The sequence below is a fragment of the Garra rufa genome, chromosome 9 (assembly GCF_049309525.1).
Source record: "Garra rufa chromosome 9, GarRuf1.0, whole genome shotgun sequence".
Lineage (NCBI taxonomy): Eukaryota > Metazoa > Chordata > Actinopteri > Cypriniformes > Cyprinidae > Garra > Garra rufa.
The window spans coordinates 18,120,402-18,130,409 of record NC_133369.1 but is presented as its reverse complement, the minus strand read 5'-3'; the positions used below and the strand labels follow the sequence as shown (position 1 = coordinate 18,130,409).

Genomic DNA, 10,008 nt, shown 5'->3' with positions numbered 1-10,008 from the left:
AGACGCCTACTGACATGGCTGCTCTCATACTAGAAATTGAAATAAATCTTCCATCAAAGTGTGTGAAATGAACAGTCACAGAGAAAGAGCAGAAGGAGAGAGAGGAACGTCTCGCTGAGAATCCGGCAGATGTAATTGTTATTCAAAACAGCAGTGTCAGAAAGAGGTGAGCTCATACTGGGTGAGCCGATTGCTTTTTCTCCCTGAAGGAAGACAGAAGCACTGGTCTTTCTGAATATCTCCGAATCAAAGTCACTTATTAACCACACAGAATTATCCTCCTCACTGCATCTTTTCAGCCGCCTTATCCACTGAATCTCATTTGCAGAGATAACAGTCTTTCATCTTGTATAGCTGATAATCATTTCTTTCCTTCTGCGAGTAAGTCAAAATGTTTGGGAGAAGAGTATGATCTTACAAAATGCATGATGAAAGAAAAAGGCTTTGAGATTTTATTTTAATATCCCAGGACTGGATTTATTTATTTTTTTTGCATGAGGCATTTACATGGCAAAAGAGCTTTCTCAGATCACAACGCACAGGTTATAACTTTAGAAGGGTTTTTGCATCCTTAGTTATTAGGTGTTCATGGACATTAATGTACAAGTTTGCATATCTTATTCATTTTTGAAGCAGATCTGGGTCAATTTTTAATTTCTTAATTCTTAACCGACCTGTTGTTCAACCTGGAAAATAAATGCTTATTCTAAATTTTTCTGAAATCATTATTTGTTATAGACGCCGAGAAGTGTTACTGTAAATTAATATTATCATTTAACATTTTAACTTCTAACTTTTAGATCATATTAGCAGGTTTAACTGCCAGATTCACTTCATCAACTGAATGTGACACTTAGCTTTAAATGGAATATTCTAAAGTATAATACCTACATTAATTAAGTACCTAGGGTACATTTCTCAGTTTACAACTTATTCTCATAAAAACTTTATTCACTTTTTTAATGCTGTTTTTTCCTCTAATATCTTCCTGCCCTTGCTTTTATTGTTTTGAACTATGATTGAAAACTTGTATATTGGGCACTTCTCATGTTTATTGCCATTCTTATGATGAATCGCTTGTTGTTTCCTCAACTGTAAGTTGCTTTGGATAAAAGCGTCTGCCAAATGAAAAAATGAAAATGTACAGTTGCAATCGAAATTATTCAACCCCCTTGACCTGCAAGACATTTTGCTGCAGAGAACACACTTTTGTAAAAGCAACTCAGCAAAGGCATCAGTACACTATTAGAGAAATGTATAAATACACATGAGTCATTCTGAAAACAGAAGCTGATGAATAAAAAAAAAAAAATCAAATTGGCTCTAAATGTTCATGTTCAAAATTATTCAACCCCTAAAAGTCAAATTTTGTACAGAATCTTTTATTCTTTAAAACCGCCAATAAAAGCTGCCTGTAAGTGCTTTGAAGCTTCTGTCACCTTTCTACTGCAATCTTGGCCCATTCCTCGCCTGAAAAAGCTTTGAGATCACTGATAATCTTTGGTTTTCACTTTGCCACTGCTTTCTTCAAATTCAACCAAATGTTTTCAATGAAAATTAAACCTGGAGACTGAACAGACCACTCAAGTACATTCCATAACTGATCCCTGAACCAAGCATAAGTAAATTTTGGATGTATACTTTGGGATGACTGTCCTGCAGAAAAGTCCATTGATCATCAGCTTCAGTCTTTGCACTAAAGGCATCACAATTCTTGCCAAAATGGCCTGATACTTCAAAGAATCCATGATGTCCTTCATACGGTCATGATTTCCACTTACTGCTACAATAAAACACCCCTCGAACAGAACTGGTCCACCTCAAAGTTTGACGATGAAGATGCATGGTGTTCTTCTGCTCATAAGCTCTGTCATTTTTGCACCAGACATACCATTGATCCATAGGTCCAAAAAGTTCCAGTTTGGTCAGATCACATTCTTGCAGAACTCCACATGTCTATCTAAATTAATTTTAACATGTTCACGTCAGCCTTTTTGTTCTTCTTGGTCAAGAGTGGTATTCGGCAAGATGTCTCAACACAAAGACCATAGTTGTCTAGTGTTCTTCTTATACACTGCATTGAAATGTTTTTCCTCCTTTCGTTGGGTCATCTTACAAGTCTTTGGTTGTACATTGCAGGTTTTTCCTCAGTTGTTCTGATCAAACATTTTATGATATTGTGCTTTTTTGTTCAACACCTTCAAAGGTTTTCTGGTACAACACATTTTAAACTAATGAATAAGGATGCCAGCTGTGTCTCTATGAACCTTTAATGCCTTGGAAATCTTCATATAGCCTTTTTTTCTAAAGTAATAAAAGTATTTATTCTCTGTAGCGTCTCTATAGCTTTTGTGAGAGCTCTTTTGACTTTGTCATATTAGCCACTAAAACCTTAGCATATGCATGGGCTAACTGTATGTATGTGTAACAGCACAAGCTAATTCTGTTTTCTGATAGAGTTTCTAAAGGCTTAATTATGTTTTAGAACAATTTTGTTCCCCACCATACAAATAAGTGACTAAAAAACAGCAATGTTAAACAGGGGTTGAATAATTATGACATAGCTGTGTTAATAAAAATCCTAGAACTCAAAAATATTACATTATATGTTGACATTATCACTTTTAATATGCCAGTAATTGGTTATGGATGCAAATTTTTAAAGTCCTGGATCTTCAGAAAAGTTTGTATTTGTAAACTACTGCAGTCTCTGGAGGGTTGAATAATTTTGATTGCAACTGTATTCTCAAAACTACTTAAACCTCCATCATCTAGTCGTCTTATGAGAAACAAGTTATGAGAAACAAACTGCCAATGCTTTAGGGCTGTCACAATTTCTCGATTCAATTCGAGTACTCCTTTAAAAAAAATCCTGAACTACAGTTTGCTTGTGTCGAGTAAGTGGCAAAAAACCCGGAAGTGGTGCATTCCACAGACGAGAATCCATGAAAAGCATTACTAGACTGTTTTCTAAGGCTCCATGATATATTAAACCCATTTAAAAAGCATAACGAATAATGCTATTGTGTTCACAAAACGCTACGATTTAATTAAATAAATATATGCGCTGTGGGTTTAATATGCACTTTATTTATAGTTTACACCAGGGGTCTCAAACTCAAATTGGCTGGGGGCCATTGCTGTGATTGATATTTCATAGGAGGGCCATTTTACCATTCAAGCACAACATTTCTGGAAATGTACTTTAATTGCTGAGTTGTTAACTTTCTTTTACATTACATTACTAACATATTTCTGTTATACTTAACAAAAATATAAACAACAGTGCCTGTGTATTATGTTATATAATTTTTACTTTTTAATTAACAGTTACATACTTTATTTTAACTTAAGTTACTTATCAAAACTATTCTGAACAAACAACTTTACACTGAACAAATGCAATACATTTGCAAACTATGCTATTTCTTGCCAGACACCTGGCAGCGCTTTTGCTCACACAACTGCGCCACATTTGCCCTGATGGAGTTCACAGTTGAAACCCTTAGTACAGCTTCAAGATGAGCATCACTAAGCCTGGACCTGAACTTGCATTTATTAAAGTTCATAGCTGAGAAAAGCTTCTCACACAGATATGTGCTTCCAAAAAGGCACATTAACCGACTGAACACTTTGGACAGCTCTGGGAAGCGTGGAGGTAATTCTCTCAGAAACTGTGCAGTCTTGTCTGCATTTCCCTGTGCCTCTCTGAATTTAGTTTTTAGCTCACTGTTGCACTGCAAGTCAATAAGTTCCATTTGCAACAAATTTGGGACACTCTCCACATCAGCTGAGAAGGGGTCTGCAAACAGCTGGAAAGTGTCACGGTGTGCCTTGAAGTCCGCAAAACGCTTATCAAATTCCTGAAGTAGGTTTTCAACAGCAGATGCATATTCATCACCATTGAATGCTATGCCCTCCTCCGCAAGAGATCTGCATGTTGTGAAATGACTGAGGTTTTTTGCAGAAAGCTGAGTTTTCCACAATCTTAATTTTGTGGAGAAGGCTTTCACACTTTCATATGCTGCTGTGATAAGCTGACCAGGGCCCTGGAGCTTCAGGTTAAGGATGTTCAGTTCCTGTGTAATGTCCACTAGGAATGCAAGGTCCATGACCCATTTAGGATTAATACCCCTGACGAAAATAGCTAGCTGAGCATTGTCAGTTTTGTCTGTGCTTTCGTCAAGCGCCACAGAGTATGCAATGAAAGCCCCCGCTTTCCCGCGTAGCTGATCATAAATGTCACTCGATAATTCAGTAATCCGCTCTGCCACTGTATTTGCCGATAAAGAGAGATTGTTGAACATGTTCTTCTTTTCTGGACATAAAATATCAGCGACCTTCAACATACAGTCCTTCATAAACTGCCCTTCAGTGAATGGCTTTCCTGCTTTGGCGATCATTTCACTCACCACATAACTCGCTTCAACAGCAGCATCAGCATCCTTTTTGGCTTTGTAGAAAAGAGTTTGCTGGGACGTTAGCTCTCTCTGCAACTGGGTGGCTCGTTTTTTTCGTTCGTCTTCCTGGTACTTCTCATACTGGTCTCCGTGTTTAGTAGAGTAATGACGCTTGAGATTGTATTCCTTTAGAACGGCAACTTTTTCTTTGCATATTAGACAGGTGGCATTTCCATTAAACTCCACAAAAAAATACTGCAGTGTCCATCTATCCTGAAACTGTCTGTGTTCATCATCCACTTTCCTTTTCGGTTTGGAATAAGACATTTTCGTTCACAGCCAGGCAAAATATAAACTGCTAAAGCCCCGAAACTAGCTCTCTTCTTAGCATGTCTGCTGGCACACGCACGTTTTTTACGCTGTCACCGTTTTACGCTGTTACGCTGTTCATTTTTTTTAACCGTGTTTTGTTTGTATTGTGTTTGTATATTGAATGAGTAGTTTAAATGGCTGTAAAATAACTACAAAAATGATAATTAATATTAATATTAAATATTGTTAATTATTATTTTGCGGGCCGGATTGCGTTATATTTTTTTACGTCAGTTGCGGGCCGGAGGGAGGGGGAGGGAGGGCCGTAAATGGCCCGCGGGCCGGCAGTTTGAGACCCCTGGTTTACACGTTTATAGTATCCACATATTTAAGAAATTACAGTGGCTGCAGCATTTCTGTTACAAAGAAATGGGCAAATATTAAGGATTTAGTGGATATTTGAATTAAATGTTGTTTAGTCAATAATAAACAAGGATTAGATCACATAGTAAAGTGTAAAAATAATCATTAAACCATTGGCACCCTCTGCAGGCCTTTGATATAATGTGCATTGTACATTTGTTCTTTTGTTTATGATAAATTATGCATTTTCACAGTTTTGTTCAACAATATGATTACTTGCTTTTGATACTTTATTTTAACCAATTATTATTACGGCATTGCTATTGTTTAAAGGTCCATCTCAATGACTTAGAATGTCGTGGAAAAGTTTATTTATTTCACTAATTCAACTCAAATAGTGAAACTCGTGTTTTAAATCAATTCAATGCACACAGACTGAAGTAGTTTAAGCCTTTGGTTCTTTTAATTGTGATGATTTGGCTCACATTTAACAAAAACCCACCAATTCACTATCTCAACAAATTAGAATATGGTGGCATGCCAATCAGCTAATTAACTCAAAACACCTCAAAAGCTTTCCTGAGCCTTCAAAATGGTCTCTCAGTTTGGTTCACTAGGCTACACAATCATGGGAAAGACTGCCGATCTGACAGTTGTCCGGAAGACAATTATTGACACCCTTCACAAGGAGGGTAAGCCACAAAGATTCATTGCCAAAGAAGCTGGCTGTTCACAGAGTGCTGTATCCAAGCATGTTAACAGAAAGTCGAGTGGAAGAAACAAAAAAGTGGAGAAGAAAAAGATGCACAACCAACTGAGAGAACCGCAGCCTTGAGAGGCTTGTCAAGCAAAATCGATTCAAGAATTTGGGTGAATTTCACAAGGAATGGACTGAGGCCACCATACACAGACGTGTCAAGGAATTTGACAACAGTTGTTGTATTCCTCTTGTTAAGCTACTCCTGAACCTCAGACAACGTCAGAGGCATCTTACCTGGGCTAAGGAGAATAAGAAATGGACAGTTGCCCAGTGGTCCAAAGTTCTCTTTTCAGATGAGAGCAAGTTTTGTATTTCATTCGGAAACCAAGGTCCTAGAGTCTGGAGGAGAGTTGGCGAAGCTCATAGCCCAAGTTGCTTGAAGTCCAGTGTTAAGTTTCCACAGTCTGATGATTTGGGGCGCAATGTCATCTGCTGGTATTGGTCTACTGTGTTTTTTGAAAACCAAAGTCACTCCACCTGTTTACCAAGAACCTGACCAGACCTGAACCAAGGTCTATTGTTAAGAGGAAAATGAGAAACAAGAGACGAAAAAATGCAGATGAGCTAAAGGCCACTGTCAAAGAAACCTGGGCTTCCATACCACCTCAGCAGAGCCACAGACTGATCACATCCGTGCCACGCTGAATTGAGGCAGTAATTATAATAATTTGAATCTTGAATTTCTCTAACAAATGGAAATATACTGTAAAGCGTTAGATCAACCATCAAAAATAGCTTAGAGGTGCATCTCATGAAGCTTCATTTGGCAAACAAACTGTATATAGACAGAGCATAACACAGCGTTACAATTTCTGACAATGGAAGAACAACACAAAAACAAACAAGAAAAAGAAGAGGAATAAAAATGAATGGTGGAAGGATTGGGAGGCATAACAGTGGAGGCAGAAGAAGCCAAGAAATGTTGAAACGAATATAAACCATACAAAAAAAGCGCAGGCCTGTGCATTTTCAATCACTGTCATGAAAACCATAGCTACAGTTTACGTCAGGAAATACTGACAGAGTACTGCTGTATTGACAACATGGCTAAACATTATGACTTGTGAGATTCTGACTTGTGAAACATCTTGCTTGCGAACCAAGGACTTGTCATTTGCTGTTTGTTTGAATTGTTTTGAAAATGTTTGCCGGTTTGCAATAAGGATGATTCAAGAAATATACCAAAGAAACTGTAAAAACTGTAATAGATTCTGTCAATAGGCCAGTGTGTATTTCCTACAGACTTGGCTTCTTTATCTATTTTTCAAGGTGATGCGAAAGATTCAGAAACCAGTAACCACCAAGGGTCCTCATACTAGACTAATCAATCGGCTGGCAGCTTCTACTACCCAATTTGAAAGTTTTTTGGCTACTACTCTGTGTTTATCAGTCACAGAAGTTTTCTATTGGGTCAAGACAAAGTGGGAGTGACCAGTAAAGTCCCAGTAGAAGAAGACTTTAAGTGCAAAAATGATCAGTGAAAGATTAATTAGACAGGACAGAGCCATCTCCGCAAGGCTTGATTCTCCTTAATTATTCACACTGGCCGCTGGGATCTGCTGCAAATGTATCATTGTCTGATGTATTGAGCCCTGGAATTGACCAGGATGTTCAAAGGGAATTTTAAAAACACCTACAGTAGCTTAACTGGGATTTGCAACACAAACAAAACAGCAAGTGAGGAAAAATAACCAGCTATGAATCTCTCATTATAAGGATAAAATATAATTCTCACTTTATAAACCCCTGTCTTGAATTATTAATACAGTGTTCTATGTTTTGCAAAGTAAAAGCTCTTTACACAACAAAGCAGATCCACGGAGACCCGATTAGGGTTAATCTAAAGACTGTTTTCCTTGCTAGCCACTGTTTCATGATCACACAACAACCTTGTAAAGTGGAAGTACATCAAACTGCTTGATGTTCAAAGTTTTTAAATCTTGTTTATGGGTCTAGCGTGACCCTTTGGGCGAAGGCATGGCTCTATGTCGAGCACACCCCTCTGAGAGCTTTCTACATGTGCAATATCTCAATTTCACTCTCTCCAGGTCAGTGATGCTCAGCCAGGCGAAGCGCGACGATCAATGGAGGCAGAGAGGCTCAAATTGCCGGCAGTGTAAACCGACCCCAAGATTTATTTGCTTAATTAGTTGGATCCTCAAATGTACAAGCGCAATAAAAATGCCAAGGCTTCTTATTCTCCCTCTCCCTCTTTTTTCCCCCCTTGTTTTCTTTCACACTTACACACACACTTTCTGCACAACTAGATTATGAGATAGAGCTCAAAAAAGCCACAGAAAAAGACGGCCACGCTAACAAAAATATTACTAGATATGTATACAGTCAAACTAAAAATTATTCAGACACTAGATATAATTGCTTTATATTTTTTACTAGTGGGTGCAGGACACTATAGTTCATTTATGTAAGTGAGGATAACAAAATAAAGTAAACTGTGACATATTATACCCAAAAATTCTTCATACAGTTGACTACCAGTAAAATTGATAAAAATTGGATTTGACACTTTGACCTGACCATGTTTTGTTACATACCTTTCTATCAAAGTTATCTGACATTATCAAGATGAATTTGTTTTGACATAGTTTAACGCTGAATTCTTGTCATATTGTATTACCATTTTCTAAACTATAGCAAAAAAATGTGATAATGTGATAAATGTTGAAGGTTTCTGAATAAATTTTGGTTTGAAAATATGGATGGATTGATATATAATTTATCCATAGATAAAGAACTACACATAGAACAACAGAAAATGATAGACAGAACAAAAGACAGAATGATAGGTAGATATTAGAAACAAATTTCACAATTCCAATTGATTTTGATTCACAAGCTTGCGATTCAGTTAGATTCTGATTCAATTTGATTCCGATTCAATTTGATTAGATTATTTTGGATATATATCAGGTATACAGTAAATGGCAATTTTTTGTCAAGGAAAAAAAATCACCCAACTAATGCTGTAAACTATACATAAGAGTCAGTTGGTACTACATTATTATAATATTGAAATCTAAAATGAACTTATATGTATACAAACACTTAAATTACCCTCAATGAAGTTTTAGAGTAATACAGTTACAACTACATAATTATATGTCTACTCCAATTGGTTTTTTATTTATTCAAATATAAATTAAATATTGAAGAACAGTAAACATTCTAATGAATATGTTATATGGTGCATATATTTAGCAAAATGCTCCTCTTTAGAGTTTACTTTTCTAGCTAATGAATTTATGGTCAACGAATATGTTTTTTTTCTGAGGTAAATGTAATATTACTTGACATTGTATTGTTTACAAGCTGTTATATTGAGGTCACGGTTTAAACACTGAGCAATTACTGGAAACAGTGCCAAAACGGCACTGTAATAAAATGAATACTGTAATAAAATAAACTGAATTTGACATTTAAGACTTTGTTTCATATCAAAAGTAACAAAGCACAAAGCTTACTGCGATTTATTGGGTAGGAGGTGCGCTACAATTCTCCATTCATTAACTGAAAACAAGCTAGATTAATTCTAGGAATCAATTAAAATGGAGAAACTGATATTTTTTACCCAGCCCTAAGAGATATCACAGGACATTCTGCATATTTAGAATGGAACAGTGGCTGTTACATGAAGAGGTCATTGTCCTAGAAACAGATGCAGTATTAGGCACTGTTGCATCTTTGCACCTTGATTCGCTCTGAAGTGTTCTTCCATACGATTCGTCACAGCTGATGTTGATTAGACCCAAGTGGCTGTTGCATAACCTGCTTGGAAGGAAACACACTACTCTGCTCATGTCCTGTTGTTAAGGCTCAGTGTGGCAAAACAAATGAACGCCCACAGAAGCAGCATTAGAAGCTGTCTAGAGTGAGACAAGACCACTGCTGTAGAACTGTAGTAGGATGTTACACTGATGAAACTCAAACAGCTAAGCAGCACTGAGCCCCAGGGAGTGGTTAAAAAAAGAACAAGCTGGATTGGTCAGGGTTGGTCTTAATCTCCGGGAAAAGTGTCAAAGTGCCTACTGAGAGGACTTGTTAAGGGGACTGTATAGTAAAATTGGAGGGAACATTTCTGACGAGGCAGTGGTCAAATTGCACTAAAGCTTCCCTACGGAGGTAGGGGGCAATGTTTCAAAGCAAATAGGAAGA

The 10,008-nt window shown here is 37.1% G+C and overlaps 1 protein-coding gene across 1 annotated transcript; it reads right to left on the bottom strand.

Moving 5' to 3' along the window:
- Positions 1-3,422: 3,422 nt before the first annotated feature.
- LOC141343165 (general transcription factor II-I repeat domain-containing protein 2-like) lies at positions 3,423-4,727 on the bottom strand. Its single transcript, XM_073847767.1, has one exon. The coding sequence runs from the start codon at positions 4,725-4,727 to the stop codon at positions 3,423-3,425; it is 1,305 nt and encodes a 434-aa protein (XP_073703868.1).
- Positions 4,728-10,008: the final 5,281 nt, after the last annotated feature.

What these genes read in the sequence shown, in the direction of transcription:
- LOC141343165 (XM_073847767.1), bottom strand. Translation starts at nt 4,727, where the DNA reads ATGTCTTATTCCAAACCGAAAAGGAAAGTGGATGATGAACACAGACAG.